The sequence below is a fragment of the Centrocercus urophasianus genome, unplaced genomic scaffold, assembly GCF_019232065.1.
Source record: "Centrocercus urophasianus isolate 14NV4802_14NV808 unplaced genomic scaffold, USGS_Curo_1.0 seq_19, whole genome shotgun sequence".
NCBI classification, from domain to species: Eukaryota; Metazoa; Chordata; class Aves; order Galliformes; family Phasianidae; genus Centrocercus; species Centrocercus urophasianus.
Genome location: NW_024884744.1, coordinates 18,873,679 through 18,896,882, shown reverse-complemented (window position 1 = coordinate 18,896,882; position 23,204 = coordinate 18,873,679). Strand labels below are relative to the sequence as shown.

The 23,204-nt window shown below is 49.4% G+C and overlaps 1 protein-coding gene across 3 annotated transcripts in view; it reads right to left on the bottom strand.

Moving 5' to 3' along the window:
- Nucleotides 1-61: 61 nt before the first annotated feature.
- The window catches only part of LOC122161198 (high density lipoprotein binding protein), a 33,498-nt gene continuing 10,355 nt past the window's right edge, over nucleotides 62-23,204 (bottom strand). For 2 of the 3 annotated variants that reach the window (XM_042820372.1, XM_042820374.1), the window contains exons 2-28: nucleotides 20,254-20,321; nucleotides 19,638-19,750; nucleotides 18,585-18,739; nucleotides 17,816-18,031; nucleotides 16,015-16,221; nucleotides 15,380-15,595; nucleotides 14,380-14,586; nucleotides 14,049-14,156; nucleotides 13,409-13,513; nucleotides 12,618-12,696; nucleotides 11,837-11,976; nucleotides 11,426-11,530; nucleotides 11,059-11,172; nucleotides 10,713-10,799; nucleotides 10,417-10,548; nucleotides 9,417-9,635; nucleotides 8,334-8,555; nucleotides 7,916-8,134; nucleotides 7,087-7,225; nucleotides 6,160-6,314; nucleotides 5,423-5,527; nucleotides 4,694-4,828; nucleotides 3,977-4,120; nucleotides 3,624-3,809; nucleotides 1,832-1,948; nucleotides 1,271-1,399; nucleotides 62-611 (exon numbers count right to left, since the gene is read on the bottom strand). In XM_042820372.1, coding sequence (XP_042676306.1) covers nucleotides 525-611; nucleotides 1,271-1,399; nucleotides 1,832-1,948; nucleotides 3,624-3,809; nucleotides 3,977-4,120; nucleotides 4,694-4,828; nucleotides 5,423-5,527; nucleotides 6,160-6,314; nucleotides 7,087-7,225; nucleotides 7,916-8,134; nucleotides 8,334-8,555; nucleotides 9,417-9,635; nucleotides 10,417-10,548; nucleotides 10,713-10,799; nucleotides 11,059-11,172; nucleotides 11,426-11,530; nucleotides 11,837-11,976; nucleotides 12,618-12,696; nucleotides 13,409-13,513; nucleotides 14,049-14,156; nucleotides 14,380-14,586; nucleotides 15,380-15,595; nucleotides 16,015-16,221; nucleotides 17,816-18,031; nucleotides 18,585-18,739; nucleotides 19,638-19,713 — 3,804 coding nt within the window. In that variant the 5' untranslated portion in view covers nucleotides 19,714-19,750; nucleotides 20,254-20,321 and the 3' untranslated portion in view covers nucleotides 62-524. Of the gene's footprint in view, nucleotides 612-1,270; nucleotides 1,400-1,831; nucleotides 1,949-3,623; nucleotides 3,810-3,976; nucleotides 4,121-4,693; nucleotides 4,829-5,422; nucleotides 5,528-6,159; nucleotides 6,315-7,086; nucleotides 7,226-7,915; nucleotides 8,135-8,333; nucleotides 8,556-9,416; nucleotides 9,636-10,416; nucleotides 10,549-10,712; nucleotides 10,800-11,058; nucleotides 11,173-11,425; nucleotides 11,531-11,836; nucleotides 11,977-12,617; nucleotides 12,697-13,408; nucleotides 13,514-14,048; nucleotides 14,157-14,379; nucleotides 14,587-15,379; nucleotides 15,596-16,014; nucleotides 16,222-17,815; nucleotides 18,032-18,584; nucleotides 18,740-19,637; nucleotides 19,751-20,253; nucleotides 20,322-22,881; nucleotides 22,905-23,204 lie in introns of those variants that run through there. The other variant, XM_042820375.1, reaches the window with a different exon arrangement.

The window sequence follows — 23,204 nt, the reverse complement described above, 5'->3', positions numbered from 1 at the left end:
GATTGCACTCTACAAAGGTAAGGTAAGGCCTGGGATGAACACAAAGGAAAGAGGGCAAACGTTTTGGCTTTAGAAAGTCAAGGAAATTTATTTCCTGAGGTCATGAGACAGGAAGTAGATTCCTAGCCACAGTAAAGGAGGTCTCCTAATGAAGGCGAGAATGCCTAGTAAGACATGCTCAAGAGAGCTGATTTTTCTGCTAGCATTTGGGAAGCTGTAAATCTTAGTCACTTTAAGTCAATGAGGAAGTTTCTAACAAAAATACACACACTTAGTGTTTCAATTTGAGCGGAAGTCTTGTTCCAAAGAAGGAAAGTAGATCCATCAAGAGATGAGAATGGGTCCTAGCTGTGGTGATAGCTGAGGGGAGCAGGATGGGGTCTAGCACTCCAGACACCATTAGGAGACCTCGTGGGGCAATTGACTTGTGCTCCAGCCGCTGGGTCAGATTTCAGACAGGAAGTATTTGTGGCAGGTTAGTGTCAGGTCAGCGGGCTGGAGGAGATGGTTCTGCTTCCAGGTCATTATCGTTTGGGTCCCCAGGGAAGAGTCTTGGGGGCAACTTGAGCCCCAAAGCTGGGGAAGTCTTCAGAACTGCTCATATCAGGGGCCTAGAGCAAACAAAAAGGGAACAAGTTAAGCTCCTGCCCTGCTGCAAACTTGTACAGTGCCCCTGAGCTAAGCAGCTTTTCTGGTGTCCTGTGGGCGAGGGCTGAGCACAATCATGATGTCCTTTGGGTGCCCAGGACAGACAGCTGAGCCTCTAGAGATGGCACTGAGCAGGGTGCAGACAAGGAAACAGCAGGTGGATCAGGGGCTCCAAGAGCCCAACCTCAGTAACTTGGTCACTGGAGCAGGGTCAGGACAGTCCTGCAGCAACACCAGGGCAGCTGAGGACAGAGCAACCATGTGTCCTGATACATTGCTCCCAGCAAGAACACAGCTGCAAACACTGAGCTAGTTCTGTGCTGCAGCATAAGACAGAGGTGCCAGGGCACCCCTCAACCTCTAAAAACCACATGACTTAATGGAACGCTTTCAGATAAGGGTTCTCCATCCCCCAGCAGTTCTGCTGTATCTGAAAGTGGGACATTCAGTGCAGGCAAAACATTTGGAAGGAGACAGGGGTGCTTTGGAAGCTAGAGGCTTGTATAAATCATAAAGAGCAGGATGGCCCCTCTCTGCTTTCTCCACCACCAAGGCCTGAAATGGGGGGCAGATGACAGTCAGCCAATGCTCTCTGTGCCCCCGCAGCAGAAGCAGCACTCACCTTTTCATTGTTGACAGTGGCCCAGGGGGCATCTCTCACCACGAAGCCCTTGGATGGGGCCTTGGACTCCTCATGGGAAGAGGGCTTCATATACACTTGCATTGCCTCATTGTCCACCACATCTGCAAGCTGCAGCCAAAAGGCTCAGTTAGGAGGATGGATCTTAACAGTTCTTCAAACTGCTGTAATCCCCAGCTCCAAACTATCCCACATCTTGCTGCAACCCGTCTGATGTCACCAGCCTGTTCCACAATGTCTGAACACAATGTTTCTGTACTAGTGTGATGGCCACCAACTACTAGACTCTAAGTGATGCAAGCTGCAGCAAGGCGAGCACGTGCACATGCTGGTGGCATCCCAGCATACTTAGTCACTGCCCTTTCCAGACAGGGGGGCCAGTCCTCGCAGCCTGTGGTCTGAGGAACAGCTGCAGCAACCTGCACAAGGATCAAGTTCTCCAGTGCTGTGATAGAAAATATCACATGGAGATACCTCAGACATTCAGCTCTGTGGTTTAGGAAATCCTTGCTGAGCCCCCATACAGATACGCTGAGCACTTACATATTCTTCCTCCAAGTTCAGGATGTGATCAATAGCTTCTTCCACGTTCTCAGGGAGCCCTGTCACAGTCACGCAGTTGGGGTCAGGAGCTCCACTCTGGGGAAAGCGAATATCCACCTGCAACACAAAGAGCAGGACAGGACTTAGACCTGCACTACTGAAAAGCTACAGCCTACTCCCAGCTGCGCTGCATTCAGCTCTGGGTCCCCAGCAGAAGGACATGGACCTGCTGGAGTGGATCCAGAGGAGGCCACGAGGATGCTCAGCAGGCAAAAGCACCTCTGCTACAGAGAACAGCTGGAGGAGTTGGGTTACTAATCCTGGAGAAGGCAAGACTCTGAGGAGACATCACTGCAGCCTTCCAGTACTTAAAGGGAGCCTACAGAAAATCAGGAGAGGGGCCCTTTGTCAGGGAATGTTAGTGATGTGGCAAGGGGGAACAGCTTTGAATGAAAAGAGGGTAAGTTTAGATGAGATATTAGGAAAAAAATGTTTATTATGAGTGGTGAGGCACTGGAATGGGTTGCCAAAGAAGTTGTGAATGCTTCAACCTGTGGTGTGAACTGTGAAGTGCAAAAGGCCAAGTTAAATGGGCCCTTGAGCAACCTGGTCGAAAGGGAGATGTCCCTGTCTGTGGCAGAGGGTTGAAACCAGCCTTTAAGTCCCTTTCAACCCAAACCAGTCTGTGATTCTCTGTGCAAAGTTTGTGGCAGCAGCAAAGGAGGGCTGCAATTCCACAGCGTCCTCATTCTGCATCTTCATCATCATGCTATGAGCATGAGGCACAGTAAGCTTTCTGTCTCCTACACAGATAATCCTGGCTAACAATCATTTTATAGCTGGCTTAGTGCTCCCCATACACAGCCACTGAGCTCCCTTGCCTTCCAGATGGCTGCGGGGAAGCCATACAAGCTAAGACCAAAACCAAAGGCTGCTCATTTGTGAGCCTAAAAGCTTGTTTCAACAGCTAAGACGAACCAAAATGCAAGCCTCCAAAAGCTCATCAACCCTGGATACACATTCACTAACTGCCCCTTCAGTAAAGCACCCACTAATGCCATGTACTGTCAAGGATGCTGACCATTCCCACAGGTAAACTGACTGTGACAAAGTCTTTTAGCTTCCAGCAGGCAAATTTGGATCCCTAAGAAGTGTCTTAGGGAATCAATGGTTGAAGCAAAGCAAAGAAATGTAGAGAATCTCTTTGAGCAAAGAGGGTCTAGGTGCAGTGCCCTCCCAGAGATCCCCAATATCCATTTACTGTTCATTTCCAGTACCTGGAGCAGCTCACACAACCACCTCTCCCTCCTAAAGATCATCTAGGACCCCACCTGAAAGAAATCTACTACTGGAAGTGCTTCACAGAGGGACAGAGCTCAGTGCTGTTTGCAGGGCTAACTGAGAGCAGAAAAGCAGCATTTCCAGGTTCCTCTTATGCCCATGTTCAAAGCAAGATGATACCAGCTGAGCCTGCTCCCTGCCTGGCTCCTGGACAGCTCAGGTCACGAAGGAATATTTGAGCTCATGTCTGTGTGCACTGTCCAGGTAGCTCAGCTGGCCCAGTGACTCTGCTTCCATGTTTGAGGTGACAGCTTGAGGAGAGCAGAACAGCACTGGCTTTTCTTTGTGTCTGTCCCAGCCAGAAGCGCTCCACAGGCACGAGACAAAAGAATCACAAGATTTGAGCCTGACAGTCCTGAATTCAGACCCTCATACCAAACTGCTACCTTAGCACAGGAGTAACCAGCTCCACCCAGGACTTCCCCACCTGTGCTGCATCCCCCCCGCTCACCTTAAACTCATCCATGATTTTGCGGATGGCTTTGCCACGTGCACCGATGATGCGTGCGTGGACACGATGGTCCAGAGTCACATCCTCAGAGACCATCTGCTCCAGCTCACCAACAATCTTCATGATGGCATCCCGGGCAGCCTCAGCATTCTTCTCATAGCCAGTGATGGTGATCTGGTCCTGCGCCTGCAATACAGGGAGATGTGTGAATAACCAAGCGGATCTCCAGGCTGCTTCCTCTTACCCTCTGCTTTATGCAGCAGTAACAGAAATCAGAGGCCTAGAGAAGATGCTGTGCTTTCTATGCCCACAGACAACCAGCAGTGCTCTCTGTGCATCCTCTGCTCTCTCACCTGGCTTTCGTCATCTTTGTCAGGGAACTGGATGTTGACCTCATGCTCTGTGCGGATCTGGGTGATCACTGCTCCCTTCCGCCCAATGATTTTGGGGTGGTACTTGGGATCAACGGTGACTGTCAGCTTGAAGCTTCGCAAGGCCTGGAACAAGAGAAGCAAAGTGAGGCACAACAGCAGAGAATGCACCATGGCTGATTCAGTGATATCCACAAGTCCCAGTGCTTCCTTCTTACTTCTGAAATGCATAGGACAGATTCTGCAGTCCTGAGTCCTCAGTGTAAGTGGACAGAAGACTACAGACATTCACCTGCTGGGGCCTTGTGCTTTCGCCACATTTAGCAGCATCTGCAGGTAACAAACTACCACCCAACTCTTCCCTCATCTATTCAGAGCTGGGATAGGAATTCGCTACAAAGCACAGACTCACTGCTCACAGCAAGGGGTTGTGTCCTCCAGCATCTCAGTGAGACATGAGTGTGAGAGTCCTGGGCAGTGATTCTCCTGTCAGTTAGTATTATATTTGGATAAGCCACTCTGAGTTTCCCAGACTTACAGAGAAGCTAATGGTGCTATTAAAAGAACAGAGGTGCCAAGAGGTTGTACAGCTTCTGAAGGAAACACCAGAGGCTGGGTGGAAGGAAGGCACAGCCTAGTGTTCAGCTAGAGCTTCCAGCTGAAGGTTTGGCTGGAAGGAAGGACAGGCACAGGCCTTACCCGATCCTCTTGTTCAGCCTGCAGCTCCTTCACTCTTTCCAGCAGCCCAGCCTTGGCACGGTCCAGGTTGGCAGCCAGCCCAGTGATGGTGATGATATCCGACTGCAGCTCAGGAGCAGGGACCTGGATGTTCACCTGAGCAACATATGATTTCCATTTTGTACCGCTGTTCACTTTACACTGGCTTCTCACTGGTCTCCTCTGCCACCAAGCACAGCTCCCACTCAGACCAAACCCTATTTCTTCAGCTACTACCAATATCAGATTGCTCTGCTGTAGGACTTCAGCCCCTAGTAGTTTCTGTGTCACCCTGGAGAGGCCAGGAAACAAATATATGTTCAACAGTGCTGTCTGCAGCCAACCTGCATCACACCTGAAAGCAAGAGGTCCACTGTCCCTGTGGGCTTTGAGGAGAATCCTCCCAAACAGGCAGGCACAGCAGAGCCATGGCCAAGGAGGAAAAACTACTCTTGCACTGGTAAGGAATCCTGACAGGCCCCAACAAGTCATTCAGCACTCACAGCATCAACACCCATCATACAGCTTCATCGCAAAATCTACCAGCCTCTCAGCCCAGGATTAGATCATGCAGGTCTCATTTCCTTATTACAGAGCTATGGTCAAGCCAACGCAGTCCTGAGTATGTCACAGCCAACTGCCAACACCACAAACATGGCCACCTGCAGATTTTCCAGGACAGAGAAGTTGGGAGGAAAAGCAACAACTTACTTCAAACTCGTCCATCATTTTACGGATCCCACTTCCTTTCTGGCCAATGATGTAACGGTGCAGATCAAAGGGAACTTCTACTTCAATGGTGACAGGAACCAGAGCCTGCAGAGAAGAGATCACAGTTTACCCAGATGAAAGACTTCTCCTGACTTTGTGCTTGCCATATATTTGTTCAAGAGACTATGCTGCTGAATTGAGGTACATTCCCCTGTAGTCATGGTGCAAACTCCGCAGGAGAGAGCAGCTGCAAATGCTAAGATGATCTGTTGGGTGCTTAATATCTTTTCCAAGCAAGCCATCTTAAAACCCCTCAGGAGTCAGAGGCTGTTTTCATGTCCTTGGCTTCCACCTAGCAGAAACTTGGACAGCATCACTACAGGGTTCTCCCTGCGTGGCAAGGTCTGCTAAAGCTGGAATGATTCAGCCTCAATCAGACTGTTTCTCTTTCCAGCCCTGCTTCATAAAATAAGTATGTCACGCTCTTCTGGCAAGCAACTCGGGGCTGCTTACAGCTGCAGCAATTGCTAGGTCAGGCACTGTGACTCAAGCCACCAGGCAAGATTACAGAGCAATTGGAGACCTTCCCTTGGACAGTACAGACCTTTTCCACAGCTAGTGCCAGTGACCACCTGGACTGCAATCCCGACTGAATGCCACCACTGAAGCTTGTGGTGAGCTTCTTACATCAGGACAGGACTACGTCATAAGGTTAATGGGCCCAGAAAGCCACGTACCTGCAGTGCCTCCTTTGCTGCCTCACACTTCTCCCTGCGACCAGAGATGATGATGATATCACACTTCTTTGGAGAGCTGGGGTCTGCATCCTTCCCATCCTTGCCTTCCCCACCCTCCTCACCATTCTCCTGCAATGCTGGCTCTGCAACTGGAGCTGAAAACATGGAAAGTCTCACGTTAAAGGCACAAGAACTCCCTCTTTGCTCAGCATCTCCCCCTTCAGATCCTCAGTCTTGGTCTTTGCCAAAAGAGATCAGTCACTGCAGCCTACTATGGTATTGGTCATTACAACACAGGCAGCTTGCCGTGGCGTAGCCTGCACTGAGCAGAACAAGAGCATCCACTGAGATCATCTCCTCCTTTATGCACAGCATTGATATTGCTTCTGCCTGCACAGAGAGGACCTGCAGCCACACTACAGAACTGGAGGCCATGCTCCTATGTCAACAGAAGCAGTGAGTAAGGCTGGCAGTTTCTTCAGCAGCAGGGAATCTCACCTGCATGGCACTGGCTGTAAGTTACAGCAGCACGGCTGGTGGTAGGCCAAACTATCCAACAAGAACAGGTAATGCAGGCTCCAGCTGTGCTTAATTCAGTACACCCAACAAGAAGAGCATGAGAAACCTCGGCAAGCCTGGAGAGCAAAGGAGCAGGGGGGGGTTCTGCTTTTGGCCAGGATAGGGACTAATGTCCCTGTGTTCAGGGGTGAAAACACGTTCAGAACACACGTTTACATTTTCACCCTCTAAAACTGGCCCTTGTTATCACGAGGACAAGGCTCATGCCAAGCCCACGTTCAGGAACACTGCACAGCACATGTGGGGGCACTTCTGCACAGATTTTAAGTAGCACTTCTCCACTGATTGAGCAAGGACTACACAGCTGATCACCCCAACTGCCACGTGAACATGCATCCCCGGGTATACCTGGGTTCTCCTCCCTGTCAGGGAATTTGATCTGGACACCATAGTCCCGGGTGATCTGCTGGATCCGGGATCCTTTGGGGCCCATGATGGAGCGGTGGAACTTTTGTGGGATGGTGCATTCGATTGTCACTTGAGCTTCCTGTGAGAAAGCAGAGTTGCTCTATTGCAAGGCAGCCCTTTCACACGTGCAAACAGGATGCTTGCACACGGTGAAATCCGTAATGGACACAGCGAGGTGTTGGGAAAGGGAACAGCTGTTGTCACTGGAAGAACCAAACGTTTCATGGAATCTGTTTTCTCTCTGAGAGCTTAGCATGGAATATTTTTACCGAAAGCTGCCTCCAGCCCATAATGCTAAAGGCTCCTGAGACAAAAGCTCAAGCTCTCTATGACCCTGAAGGGGAGAAAGCAGTAGGAGAAAGGAGAAAGATAATGAATGAAGGAAAGGAAGAGCAAAGGTCTGACTTCCAAAAGCCAATACTAACAAGACAGGAAAGGGCAGGGAGTGCCATTGCCCCAGACCAGGCACAGAGAGGTGCACGAAGTCTCCCATGTTTTACTGCCTGTAAGTACACCACATAAAGCTCTCCTACTTCCACTCCTAAAAACCATGAGGAAGGTTAAAGGAGAGAGACTACTTCACACAAAATGGCCGTGTTGGAGCCAACAGCCATGCCCCAGACTGGGATCCAAAGTCTGCAGCCCTTACATACTGACAGCAAAGCTTCAAATCCCAAATTTGCTGCGGGATTTGCTCATATAAAGCAGGTTCAAGGAGGACATTGCTGAAACAACAAAGAGCAGAAGGAACAGCTTTCCTGAGACATACCAGGTCCTCAATGATCTCCTGGATGCGTTTCTTGGCTGCCTCCACACAGTCCTTGGCTCCCTTGAGGGTGACTTTGTCGCTCTGGGTGCCGGAGCGAGGGAAGCTGACCATCACCCCACCGTATTCATCTGCAATCTCACGCAGGACCTGCCCTCTCCGGATGACAAAGTGGCGGTGGTGCTTGGGGTCAACCACCATGGAGTCTTCAACCACGTTATCCTGCCGACAGATGACAGCCAGCCAGTCAGCCCTGCCCTTCCTGGTCATAAGCACTGGACTGCTGCACTCAATGGCAACTACAATCTCACTCCAACAAGTCCTAAGCTCTTGTAACAGCCATGTCTTTAGGACTGACAGGTCCTCCACACTAACTCGTTGCATCTTGTCACAGGCAGAAAGAAGTAATAGTAGTTCTTACCAGGTTCTTGATGAGGGCCTCTAACTCCTTCTGTGCCTCTTTGACAGCTTCCTCAGTTCCCATGATAGTAATCAGCTCCTGATCTTTGTCCTCAGAGGTTGGGAAGATGATGCGTGCCCCGGTATTGTCACGCACCTTACGGATGTTGCCACCACCCTTACCAATAAGGAATTTGTGGTACTCTGGCTTTGCACGGAGGTCCACAGTGTAACTCTTAGTTTGCTGAAAGTCAGATCCCCATGGAACATGTCAGTATATAATAAATAGACATCAGCATCCACAGCAAGCATGTAGATGTTTACCTCCACACTCCATGTACATACAAAATGTTGCAAGAGCAAGGCAGATGCAGCTTGCTGTCAAAATCAAAAAGGTATGACATCTTAAAGGAAAAACCACGTGAAAGATGTTGTCAGTGCTGAGTTCTCTCTACACTCAGCACAACTGGCGAGAACACGAGCACAGAAGACTACCCTGGGAGTCTGTGACTCACACTCAACAGCAAAACCTTTTGCTGACTGCCTGCTGTTGGTCACACAGCAGACGACCAACCACTCAGAACACGTTCATATGCTGGCATTGGAAAGGTGTTTGTTTCTTCTTTCTTGCAGTTAAAGTGACCAGTGAGCTGGTCACAACTCAGAGCAATGTCTTGTAACCAAGGGCTCCACAAACCCACTTGTATGCAGTGAAATGTAAGAGCTGGAACTGGAATTCAGAGATCAGGAGAAAAAGGAAAGGAGAAACGGCAGAGGCAGCTGTTTCAGAGAAGTGTGGCTATCCAACAGCATTCAAAACCTCCACAGTAGGGAGCCTTTGAGTATATCCCCCCAGCCATGGGTGTTGCATATATTGTATTACATGGGAGAGAAGCATTACAGCCAGTTTTTCCACTCATGAGAGAAAAAACTCATTGTCACAACAAGTTTACTTTTACCCTTTCTGACTGTACTCAGATCCCTCTAAAGAGGGTTATGCTGTCTGACACGAGAGACTTCTCAGCAGACTATGGGGACCATGTGAACCCTGGAAAAGAAACAGCTGGCCAAAACAATCCGCTCCTCTCCTTATGTCAGGGCTCACCTTCTCCTCTGCCAGGTGCAGCAGCTGCTTCTTGGCTTTCTCCACATCCTGGGCTGGGCCCCTGATGGTCACAGTGTCACTGCCGGAGCCCTCAGTGGGAAAGTGGATGTGGACTCCACCGCATTCCTCCATGATGGAGCGGATGAAGCGGCCTTTGGCGCCAATGAGGGAATTGTGCAGTTTGGAAGGAATAGAGACCTCCACCTCTGTGATGTTGGCCTAAGGACAGCATCAGGTTGTTAATCAAACTGCAATCAAACTGTTTGTGTCTACCCTGCTTATCCCCCAACTCCCACATTGCTAAGGTCTTCACCGAGCTGTGTGTAGGAAACGCCCGATCACAGGAGCTTGAGACTGGCTGCCTCTTATACATAAGCAGCCATAGGCAGGCTTGCTGCATCATCCCACAGTGCATTCAATTTTGGAAGAATTACACCCTGAGAGCAACTACCGTGAATGTAAATTCAGTCTCTGACGAGGAGATGGCAGACCTATGTCAGAGCCTCCATTTGGACAACAACAGATGCTATCCAGTAGTGCAAGTGCACAAGTTTGCTCTCCGTAAACCTGCGAGCTATTGTGGCAAGTCAGTACTGGTAGAGTAGCCTCCCAGTGAGTCTTTCATCTTAACTTAGCTCCTTGCTTTGTTCAAGATGATGAGGGTCATCCCTGCTGATGCTGAACAAGTAGTATTTTCAGTCTGCTTGGCCTCAGTTAATGCACAGCCTTCCCTAGTTCACAAACCACACTTCAGGACAACACTGCTTTTTGCATTCTGATAAGCCTCGAAAATAGACATCCCTGAAAGAACTGCCAGATACCACAGACATACTCCTCTCCTGCTACTGGCAACTTTTGCTAAGAACTTAGGTTTTAGGGCCAAGAACAGACTGACCCTCCTATTTGTTTCCTCCCTGCTATTCCACACCACAACAATTTCTTGTGTGTTAATGTATTCTACCATCATTTTCAAATCCCTTATCCACAAAAGGTCACTTACCAGCTCCTTCTGGATGGCAAGAATTCTGTGGCGAGCAGCTTCACAGTTTGCTCTCTTGCCTGTGATAACAATTGTCTCTGAGTTGCTGTTCTCTGCTGGGAGATCGATTTTGGTGTTGCTTTCTTCACGAATCTGCAAAGAAAAGAAATGATTTCAGAAGTGTCCCATGTCAGAAGAAAGCCCTTGGAGATTACATTTCACATCACCAATGAGCAGGAAAGAGCAGTAAGCGGGATAGGGATTTAGTTGAAGGCAGTTGACTGTACTGAGCACCAGAGAAAGAGAAGTTATCTCACCTTCTTGATGTTGGCACCTCCTTTCCCTATGATGTTCTTGTGGAATTGTTTGAAGATGGGGACAGAAATAGAAAAGCTGTTTTCAACCTAAGGGAGAAAGAAGGGACAACTGAAGATTGCACATTGTGGCAATTCCCATCCTAGGAACCTGGTAAACACGAGCTTTGACAATAAACATGGACCCAAGGAAGTTCTCTGTACAAGACTGTCTACCTCCAGCCAGAACTTTATGTCTTGAGTTCTGTCACCTGGAGGTGTTTCAGTCCCAACTAAGTACAGTGACAGTACAGCTGTACTTTGTTTCAGGGCTAACCTAAGTGCATGGGAGAGAAGAATGTGCCCCTACCAGGTCTGCCACCATCTTTTGCATGTACTTGGTGCACTTCTCCACCTCATTTTTGGGACCCCTCAGTTGGACAATATCACTCTTGTGCGCTGGGTCTGGGAAGTTGATGATAACCTGCAAGAAGCAGTCAGTTAGAGTCACCTCAAGGAAGTGCAAGAACTGCTATGTCAGACACAAACAAAGCTTGGGGAGATCCTGTACACCCTCTTCCATTCAGAGAAGGGCAGCCATGTTAGCAGCCTCTGGTCAAGAGAATTTTCTCCTATCTATTCAATACAGAGCCACTATATTTATGATTTTAGCAACAAGACCGTTATCCATGCAGCAAGTGCCCCCCCTGGATTCCTTATCCCCTGGAAAGCCTCACCTCTGGGAACTTCTCCCGAATTTCCCGGATCCGCTCACCCTTCTGCCCAATGATGGTCCGGTGGAATTTCTGCTCAATGATCAGGTCCTTGGTGCGTTCGTTTTCCTGATGGCAATACACATTACAACTCAGTATTCAGCAGCACAGCCCTGTATTCTCTTTTACACACTTGCTGCATACCAGCTTACTTGTCAGCATTTTTCTTTTTTTCTCCTCTTGAGAGGATTCTTTCTGGGCTGACAAAGAACAGCGGGCAAGTAAATAAAGAAGCCCATTTGCAAACAGGGACTCACACTTGCCAGCAGATCCAATCATTCATTGGGCAAGGGGCACACGTTTGTACCAGGAAAGGTTATGAGGGAACACAACAGCCCAAACCCTGCAGCTCCCTTAGCATCACGTCCTGCTCACCATACGGGAAGCGAGTTCCAGCAGCTCTTTCTTGGCCTGTTGGACCCCCTGGGGATCTCCTTCAATTCTGATCAGGTTGCTCTTCTCATTGTCCGGGGGAATGCGTACAGACACCTTGTAGAGGTCCTTAATCCTGTTAACTTCAAGGCAAGGATGGTGGTGACAACCTGCTAGGCCAAGGCTGGCAACAAGGCATCCTGATTGTCAGCACTCAGTCTGCTTAAGAAGTAAACCAGCCTCTGAAAAGGGGTGAGGGTCTCCTCACCCTACCCTGGAATTCAGCAAGAGCACATCTGTGCCATTCAAGACCCACACAAGTAAATGCTGTGGCATTTTAGAGAGCAAAATGCTCATTTTCTAAAGCATTGAATTTGTTTCCTCCCCAAACACCACACATTTACATCACATCACAAGATGGTTGTTCATTTCTCTTTGCAAGTTCTTTAATGAGGAGAAACTTACTGGCAGACACCCACATTCCCCTATCAGCTGCTAAAATGTCATTCACACAGAGTAATTTAAAAAAAAAAGAAAAAGTTAACTTTAGTTCTCCAACCAAGACAGAATCTCCTCCATGACATGGCAAAGTCATCTCACAACCCTTTCATACACTAAAGCCATCCCAAGCACTTACTGCCTATTTATCTCCTCATGCCAGTCAAGAAGAGCAGCTGAAGTGTGATGGAGACACCACACTAGATGAGCTACAGAACCCCTGATACTACCAACGACAGATGTGGAGTGTGAGCGTAGGAAGGATTAGGAAAAGCACACCACTTACTGTTTGCTCCATTCTTGCCAATGAGGTGTCTATGGAATTTGTGGTCAACGTTGATTTCTGCATAATCCATCCGGTTGATCTACAACAAATGGCAGAGGGCCATGGAGAACAGGCCAACCCTGCTCCCAACTCATGCCCTCCATAACTGCCTGTTGCCAGTAGTGGCACTGACTCCAGTAACCAGCTACAAGCACTCTTCCTGTTACTGCTCTGTTTGAAGTTGAGAGCACCACGCTTGTGAAACCTCTGGAGGGACTTCTATTCTTCCCTAGTTACAACTGAACAGTTCTTCCTTATCTGCAGCAAAAGATTTAAGATCCAGTGCTGATTTTTCAGGAATGCTGTGGACAGGTTTTGTACCCATCTGTATGGGAACTGCTGAATCACGACCTGAACCTCTGACTGACCACCTGAGGCAAGCACTGAGTCAGGCCTGGGAGGACAGGTGAAGACAATTCTCCTGCGCTACTGGAAGGAGTGGAGCCTGGCTCCACCTCTCCTAGACCCCATTTAAGAGCTGACTGCCACTGGAGAAGGATCTCTTTTGGAGATTGCTCCTCTTGGAGTCTTCTCAGCCAGCCCAGGACAAGGGTAAGCGTTCCATCCATTCTCCTCTAGCATGCTAACCTGTTTAGCCTATTTCTTAATTATAACATCTGTATATTCATTGATTATATGCCACCTGATACGCCTCCTGCAAGTTCTGTTAAGCAGGGAAAAACATCATAAATGTGAAACATCTCTGTTCTGCTGCCCCTTCTAATGAACTGAAACTACTAATACCAACTTACCAGATCCTTGACCATGACTTCAATCTGTTCCTGAGCCACATTCACATCTTCTGTAGGTCCTTCCAAAGTGATTTTATCCTCTCCTTCTGTGAATTCGATGTGAACCTTGAGACAAGGCAATGAATTCATTAAGAATTTTCCAAGATATGAGACAGATCAATGCCCTCAATCAGACCTACATAATCCCTGCCACTAATAGATATTTTCCTTCCCACAAGACACACAAGTTATTCCTGAGCTTTCAGAAGACAGTAATGCACCATTTGGCCAGTGGCCTTCTAGAGCCTGTGGCTCTCATGCTGTTCTTAATGTTTGCAAGGGCTTCAGAGAAGTTGCTCACCTAACCTTACCTCAACATGAACTCACAGCAAGAAAGCTTAGTTGAATTCAGCACTTATAAGTATGTTACCACATCAATTCTCCAACTAGTGCCACCTTAAGCTTCCTCTGAAGGAATAACCAGAAGAATAACTTAGGATGAGTAGCATAAGCAGCAGTGAAAGAGAGGCTTTAATGTTATGATCTGTGCCTTTTCCTCCTTGGTTTCACTCACTCTAGAACACGTTTCTCTTCTACAAACAGCGATCTGGAATAAACCATATTCTATAGAAAGTGCTCAAGCTGACCAGCTTGCCCATACCTTTGGCATTTGCTGAGTTATTTTGGCCAGGTTTTGTCCTTTCTTTCCAATAATGAAACGATGAAGCCAAGAGGGGGCAGAGACCGAGGAGACGGTAAAACTGTTGGCCTGAAAGACAGAAAATGTAAAAAGCTGTTTGATGGACACACTGGAAGAAGTCTCCACAAAAATTCAGTTCCAATTTCTACGGTGTATCCTCAGTAGCAGCAATCTCTAACAGCATCTCTAACAGCCCAACAAAGACCACTCCTCCTCCACTCGTCCACGCTGCTCCTAGTTATATCCTAATGTGACTTTCTAACCCATCTGACCCAGCCCATCTCCTCAGTACCTTTGCATAGACTTCAGTCAATGCTTGCCCAAGCTTTTCGGGCTCGCCTCGCAGTATCACCGTCTCCGAGCTACTGTCAGTGGGTGGGATCTCGACAGAGACTCCAGTTTTCTCCAAGATCTCCTGCAGGGAATTCCCCTTGGGGCCGATGACGTACTTGTGCTGGGACTTCTTCACTTCTACCGCAATGGTTGTAGTCTTCTTTTTCTGTGGGGGCAGAGGCACTGGGGCATCAATTACAGGGGGGATAGAGAAGGACAAGAGTGGAAGGAAGAGGCAGCAGATGCAGTGAATTTCTGCACCAAGTAAAGAGCAAAGCAAAGCTGAACATGTTGGTTCTGCAGTACCCCAGCACCTAGTGGGGCCCTGCCTATAGAAAGCCTTGTGCTCACAGACTTGTAGTCAAAGTACAAAACCAGCATTCTGAGGCAATGGTCCTCCTTCATGGAGGAGACCATGCACACGGCCTTGCACAACAGGGCTCAACACTCAGCTGTCCTCAAGGCAGTGGTGTAACGCAATACCATGTAGGTTACTTGGCTATAAGCTGATTAACTATGTTGAAATCCAAACTGGTACAAATACAAACCTAAGCATGAGAAAAAACACCCCAATAACCCACAGCGTTGGCTGCGGAAAGTAAACTGGAGTGAAATTCACTCTTTAGAAACTTCTATTTATGTAGCAACCTTTTACTGTCAGCTGGCCACCACTGCAGACTTCACACTTCCCTCCTTAGTGTCACCAGTGCAAACTAAGGGAGCCCTACATGGTCTGCTGAGTCCCATGAGACAGAAAAACAAGACATCTGTCACCTCCCTGGCAACATCACCCCAAGTTTCATTCTGTTGAGTAAGGAAATGGTAAGATCAAGGGCTATGCACTGCAAGGACTGCAGTCAGAGCTGAAACGAGGAAGATGTAAACAGAGAGAAGCAGAAGAAGAGAAGAGGGACTCTGAACACGTTGGGAGGAAGATGGGGATCTTATAGGGACCATACCTTCTCCTCATAGATCTTCTTAACACGAGCAACAGCCTGGGCCAGCTGCTCCTTTTCTCCAGTGAAGACTATCTCTGTCTTGTTGACGCTGGGTGGAGGAATGTTGATGCGTGTCCCCGTGTCCTGCATGAGCTCACTCACCAGCTTGTTGTAAGGGCCAGCAATGAAGGGGTGAAACACCTTCTCCACATCCAGCCGCTCCACAGCACGCTTATCCTGGAAGAACAAAACTGTGAGAACTGCCCTCTGTTATACAACCTCTGCCAGACAGGGGTACACGTTCCCAGTGGTGCCCTACTTGACACTCTGGCCCATATAAATCTCCATTCTCTTCTGGCTACAAATCCTACTGTTGCTACTCATGTTTTATGGTATTCACCATTCTAACATCTTGCCTTGGCTAAGCTGGCATCCGATTATGGCCCACTTCAAACATAAAACAAACTTATTTGAATTAAGAAATGGACAAAATGGAGATCAGGAAGTTGAAGAAGCTGGTGTAGATGCTCATACAGTCTGCACAGTCCATGTCTCCATTCTCACTAACATACCAGCGACCAAGCATGGCCACAGTAGCTACTAACATGCAGCATTCAGTGGAGAGGTAAAATGGCAAGATCACAGCACTGCAGTACCTGCTCAGCAGAGATGAGCAGGATCTCGTGCCGGGCTTTCTCAATCCCTTCTTTAGTGCCGGTGATCTTGATCTGGTTGCTGGGGTCATCTGGGCGGGGGATCTGGATTTTGGTTGCAGTTTTGAGCTCCAGGTCCTGCAGCTTCTCGCCATTCTTTCCAATGACAAAGCGGTGGTGCTCCTTGGGGATGGCAACTGTTGCTGAAGCCTGAAACACGGGAACCAAACAAGTGTAAGAACCTTTGCCTGCAATGGCAGACCCGCAGAAGCAGGCCTGGGGAAAGCAAGAAAGCAAGTTAGATGCTGCTGAGCAGTACCATTAAAGAGGAAACACAATGCCTTCCCAGCATATCCTGCCTAAGTACTGATACTGTGCCACGGCAGTTAATCTGCAGTGCCTATACACGAGGAGACTAAGTCCCATCTTTTCCTCAAAACCCTTCTGTTTGTCCAGAAGCAGTACTCAGAATTTGCAAAGGCCTTTGGACACAGATGAGGAGATGCCTCTCTTTCAGCATAACAGATGCAGTACCAGACAGCAACTGAGACGATGGCTCAGGGGTGGAGTTTATCTGAACTCTGACATCTGCTGCTCAGAGAACAAGACACACAGGCTGACTCCTAGGAAACAGAAATTTAACACCAGAAACCTGCCCCAGCAGACAGACAGCTATGAGATACTGCTACTCACTGGTTTTCAGTGTAGTACGTACGCTGCCAGGACTACCTGTAGGACTACCTTTTGGAAAAAGGGCCCAAAAAGCTTCCCTCAATCTACTTTTAAAGAGATGTCTTATAGCAGGGATTCCTGACTTCCTCCCTTCTCACTGAAGTTTTACTTGCCTCCTAGGTTGTGACTGCTACAATGCTCATGACTCCTGTGAATATTTAACTACTAACAGTAATGAGACGCACAGCATTCCAACGACAATGGAAAAAATGAAAAAAGATCATTTGATCTTCGACCCTGTGTTCTTATAATGAAGCCAGCCAAGCCTAGGAGCAGTTGGGAATCCAGACACACCTTCATCTGGGGCCAAAGCAGTAGGAGGTACATCTGGGGAGAGCGGGTCATGTATAGCACAACCTGAACTGATTTTTCAGGTGCACATTACTTAGGGTTTGTCCCTTTCTCTTCCCTCTGGCAGGGTATGACACATGGGCTGAATAGCGCTGAAGCAAACATAATATTAACTACTGTATTAACTGCCTTTGACATTGCACATGAATACAAGATCTGGCTGCAATACAGCCTAACAAGTACTACCATCCTGACTATGAACTCAAAAATATGAAGGTGATGAATCAAAACCTACGGGACTGAAAGAAGCAATTGAAACAACGGAGCTGCGGCTCCTTACTAGTGCAGCTTTAATTACACCACCCAGAACCCTGACCTCAAGCACTAAGCTTTTGGCAGGAGCTCTCATTCTCTCATCCCTTCATGAAGGACGTAGGTGGAACAGTCCCGTTCTCACAGGCTAGTGGTTTTGTGTGAAGGGTCTGCATCCCCTCCAGGACCAGCACCTCAGCATAAAGTTGTTTGCAATCCAAGCGTTCACAGATTGTAGACTCCACCCTTCATACAACACCATGGCCTGTAATTAACTCTGCACCCTATTTTAACCATCACCTCCATTCCAAATCGCCAACGGTGTGCTTTGAAAATATACAGCAAAGCTGAATTAGTCATCTAATAACACCTCCTCAGCTTATAAGCAGACACACACAGGGGTCTCAACACATTTCTCAATCTTGGGGAAGAGCAAGGATGAAGTAAGAAACAGTTAGATGCCCCCTACCTGTGTCTGCAGCCGAGCGACAATCTCCTTTCGAGCCTTCATGACTGCTTCCAGCTTGCCAGAGACCATGATAGAAAGGCCCTGGTCCTTTGCGAGAGACAGCTCCAGGTGAGCTCCTGTCTTCTGCATGATGTCAAGGCAGATCTTGGCCTGCTCGCCTTCTCCAAACTGATTCATGTCCTTGTATTTTCTCTCTTCTAGTGGCACATGAAACACCTGCTCAGCCACAGGACAAATAAGAGAAAAGGCACAGCAAACAGTGAGTATGCTTTCGATTGCCAGTGCCTCCCTCTGTTCTTGCTGTCTTGACTCTGCTGAAAGACTAAGTTCCCAGGGTTGGATAACCCATGGGCACTTCCAAGGTGGACACAGGCTGTGAGTAGTGACAGGGCAAGAGTGCTGCAGCAGCCACACTGTCCCATGCTGAGAGTCCTCCCAGAGCATGTCAGGCAGGTAGAAGCGCTAAGTTAACAGCCGGAGTACTTAAAAATTACTGCTCACTGCTTGACTTCTGCAATCCCCCCCTTCAGGCCTGCTCTAGCTATTTCTGCAGTAAGGACTGAAAGCATTCTCTGAACAGCTTTCCAACAGTTTTCCTCTCCTCCCAGAGTGGTCCTAGGTCTCAGGTGCAATTCTCCTCATGCCCTGAGAGGCAAAGAGGCTGCCAATCTGGCACATGAAGGATTTCATGCTCTGAGGAAAGCTTTGTTTCAACTGTTTTCTGGAAGAAAGAAAAAGGGGAAGGGATAGGGTGCCTGCTCCCACCAACCTGAGTGATGACAGAAGCCTTTATCGGTCGGATCTTGCTCCAGGGACCAGATGGTTCCTGGGCAGCTTCCAAACATGGTGCTTTCTCAGGGAGCGGAGGGAAGGCTTCCTTGTAGGTTGGAGGATCATTCTCTTCTTCAGAGTTTAAAGCTGTAACTGAAGTGAAGCAAACAGGATTTATCTCTTTAGAGATGCTCTCCAGGCAGAGATGCCCCTACTGATCAGCAGTGCAAGCACATTTATACACTAAAAGGGAAAGTAAGTGACTTGTGCACTACTATTAATTCTATTACAGTTATGCTTGTGGAAACAGCCAACTCTGCACAACTGAACTCAGTACAGCAGACTGCAGTAGATGCCATGACCAACTTGCCTTGTCTGATGCAGAAAGGGAATGTGAAAATGAATGGTGGCAGAAAACAGCACACTGCTGCAAACTTTGTAAAGAGGAGCTTGATGAGGGGACAATGGGCTGAGCAGAAGGAATGTAAAAGAACAGAGAAAGGCTGCAAGTCAGAAGGGACGAGACACACACACAACCAAGGGGAAGGCAGGGAGAAGTGTTACAGTTAGGGCAGACTCCAGGGAAAGTCTGTATGAGGACATTATGCTCAACTCAGTTGTGTGCTGCACGGTGCCAAGTGGGCCAGCTGGCAGCTGGAGGACGGGTGCAGAAACGCGCCAGTGAGCCAGCCAGTTACACTTACTTTACCCAGCACCTGGCTGAGCAAAGGAAGGAAATGACTGAGTCTAGCACACCAATCCAACCAGGCCCCGCTGCAGCCCAGTGCCCCACTCTTGCATGTATCCTGTCTCACAGTCAACAGAGTTGCTAGTCAGAGCTGCATGAAGATCTGAGGCTCGCTTCCTCCAGGCTCTGCATGGTGCTGCCACCAGTGGACAGCTAGAGTGTGTGGTGAGCCACCCATGCAGGAATGGAGAAGGCAACTTTCGCACACTCGTGGGGAATCAGATGCCTGTAGTGAGCGCTGTAATAGCAAGGAGCCCTGTCTACATTTAGAGACACGGCACAGGCACTCAGCTGTTTTCTCACCTTTCACCTGCTGCTGAGTCAGGCCGCTGCGGTGTTCAGCGAAGCTCTCCTGGGTCAAAACTGCCACGGAGCTCATTGTCGACTTCCCACCCACACACAATCCGGGTATGCCACTGGAGAGTGAGAGAGAGGAGGTGCCACTGTTACCAACACCATTCGAGGGGCACAAAAATTACCCAGGGGAACAAAGCGTGCTAAGCTCTGTCAATCAGCATCGTGAAATTGGCCTCCTAGAGCACCAGTCATCTGCCCAGCTCTCTTACTAGTCCAGATGGGAACGCACAGAACAGTGGACACCAAAAGCAAAGTTCTTCATTAAGAAGGGAGAGGATGCACAACTTAATGTCATCAGAAAGGGGGAGAATGCAAGGTGCTAAAAGATACTCTAATTAATCTATCTATTATTAAAGGTGTGCAAAAAGTCTGGATAGTGAGTCTAAGACCACAGTGTAATCCTGGAGAGAAAATGAAAGAGGCCCAGGATGCTGCCTCCTCTGGTAGACGGCTCAGTTAAATGTCTGAACTCCTGCTGATTTGGGGATACACTCAGAACGCCGCTCTGATAAGCATGCTTAGCAACACCAAGATCTTTGGCACTCCCAAAATAGGAACTTACCAGCTAAATGGTCAGTAGCCAGAGAGTCCGTCCTGTAAGCTGCCCGTTTGTCAGCCTGCCAGCTTTTGCTTTATAGAAAAAGAAAAGAAAAATATTTATGCGGCTGCTCCAAGACAACAGGAAAATATGACACTCGTGTTACTGTAACTTGCAAGAGAGCATTGCTGTACTGTGTTTCAAACTTGCATCCTATCCAAGATGCTCTCCTACTGAGTCACATCTCACCACACTTTACCTGTCATGCTTTACTAGAGCTGCAGACAATGCCGCTGCCTGCTGACCCTCACAGCAGGAAGCCTGGGGAAGCTGCCCTTTCATCACACCAGCTGCAGGAGCAGCCATGCAGTACAGGCAAAAATACAGTCAATTAGCACCAAATGTGCAAGGTAGACATGAAATTTCAGGGTTGCAGCGAGAGCGTTGACATCTAGTCAGAGGAGACTAACAACCTGAAAATCTGCCAACAACACTGCCATCGCTCACGAGTTAGGAATGTAGTTTAGTGGAGCTTGGGTGAATCAACACAGACATCCCCACAAACTAAGGCAAACGCTCAGGACTATCCACATGCAGCTGCTGGCCAGTCCACCTCTTGGTTTTTTATTGCAATAAGATGATACAACAGGCACTGAACTCTGGCTCCAGGTCTGTCATTACGAAGGAAAAAAAAACACCACCACAGTGATTTACATGGACTGTTTTGAAGGCATCCTGAAATAAATAGGTTGTTGGTGGGAGCTTTATATCTCCTGCATCTGCAGCACTGATCGGGAATATAAATAAGAAAATAAAAGCCTGGGAAGTACATGCTGTCAGATGTGCAACAGTTCCTGCACACCCCCCAGCCGCATGTGTGTGCTCCTGCAGGGCCTGCAGCCTCCTGAAATCCAGTGCCTCCGAGTGCCTGTGGCACAACAGGTCCTTCTCCTACACAAAGCCTGCACTGCTGTTTCTAAAAGCGAGCTCCAGCACTTCTCAGGAAACCGATCTTCACCATTTCTCCCAACGTGCCAGAAAAGCCTCCAAAGAGCTGAGCCTCTGACGTGGCATCTTGCATCACACTGATGGGGCGACAGAACAGGGGACAGAGGCAGGAGGAAAGGAGAGCAGCAGTGCACCAGGCTCACAGGGACCTGATCTGTGTTTCAGTGAAAGCCACACAGGCAATTTCCACCTGCTTCACCACCACCTGAGCAATGGAGCTAATGTTACAATTAATTCTCCAGCGACCTGCTGCTGCCAGGTGACAGCTCCCAGCCGCGTTGCCTGAAGCACAGCTTCTGCAGCACATGGAGGCTCTGCAAGGCTGGCGTGCAGGAAAGGGAGGCTGGCTGTCTGCTCTGGAAGAAATGTTCGTGCTCTGCTCGCTGTCCCTGGGTACGCTGAGGATCACATCACCATGCAAACAGAGCTGCCAACACCGCCTTCAGCTCACTGGGTCACTCCAAGGATGCCGCTGCCTCAGGGCAAGGTGCCAACAGGACCGAGGGCAGGAGCCAGCAGGACCCCATTCGCCACAAGCAGCTGTGAGGCTCTGGCCACAGCTTTGCTAATGGCATGGATGCAGTTATAGTTCTCATCTCCGGGAAGCATCACCTGGTTCTGCTCCTTAGAGGGGGAGAAGGATGAGAAACTGGTGAAACTACACCAAAATAGTGGCAGCCTACGACGCATAACCTCGAAGCATAACCTCAAGGCACAGCTGCTGGTTTCAGTGTGTCCACGCCAGCTGTGGAGATCTTGCAGGCAACACCTCAGAGCAGAGTTAGATATTCGAAATCTAAGGGCAGCACTTACCCCTGTGAATGTCTGCTTTGTCACCCATACGGCAAGCTAAGAACAAATGTTTTCCATCTCCAGTAACCCCAAACATCTGGTATACTGTAGGCCTCAGGGATTCATCTCTGGCCAAAATTGGAGGTGGCCATCAGAATGGTATTTTAAACATAACATAAGCAGCGGCACTGCGTCTGAAGCCCACACCTCCTCACCATCCCACTGCAGGCTTTGAAACTAAGCTTACAGCCACGTCAGGCCAGCACACGGCTGGCTGGGTCACCAGGTTCCGAACCTCATGGCTGCCCGCAGCACGGCCACAGCAAGCTTCACGAGTTCGGAGCACGCTTAAATAGGAGAACAAATCATACCGAGAATAGCTCCTAGCCAGAGCCAGCCCTAACCATACGGAAATGTTTGTATAAAGGGAAACAAAAGCAAAGTCTCGCGCTGCACTGCCAACACAACCAACGCCAGTGGCCAGAAACAGGCAGCCGGGTGATATTTTACAGAAATATTTGCATTCTGCGTTACGGTGCTTACAACCAGATGCATCTAAAGCTTCGGGCAACCGACCCGGCTGCCGTCTTTCGCCCGGGTCCACGCACTGCCGCTCTGTCCGAGCCGACGGCAGCTCGGCGTTACGCGCTTCCTGCCCGCCCCAGGTATGCCGGGCCGCCCAGCCTTGGCTCGCTCCCGGCGGCCAGCTGCTGCGTGGCAGGATGGAGCCCTTCCACCGCTTCCTGCGGCAGCGCGCAACGTGACCGGCGCCTGCCGGACGCGGCCAGCCTTCAATCCGAGCTCTGTGCGCGTTTTCTCCCCTCCTAACCCGCTCGCCGCCTCCTCCCCTACCTCGGTTTCCCGTGCTCGCACGGCGCTCACTTTGTGCCCGGCCGCCCCGCGGCCCGCGCTCTGTTCGGGCGCCCGGAGGGAGGACGCGCGGTTACCAAGCCCCTTCCCGGCCGTGCCCCTTCCTCTCCGGCCCGCGGGGCCCCGCGGAGCCTCGAGCCGGGCGCGGCGGGGAGGCGGCGGGCCCAGGCCGGGCGGCGCCGCCAGCGCCACCTCAGCACTGCCGGCACCGGGGGCGGGGCGGCGGCGGGCCGGGCCGCTGTCACCCGGCGCGGCGTCCGCGCCGCTCCGAGCGCCGCTCCGCGGGACCCGAGCGCTCCGCTCCG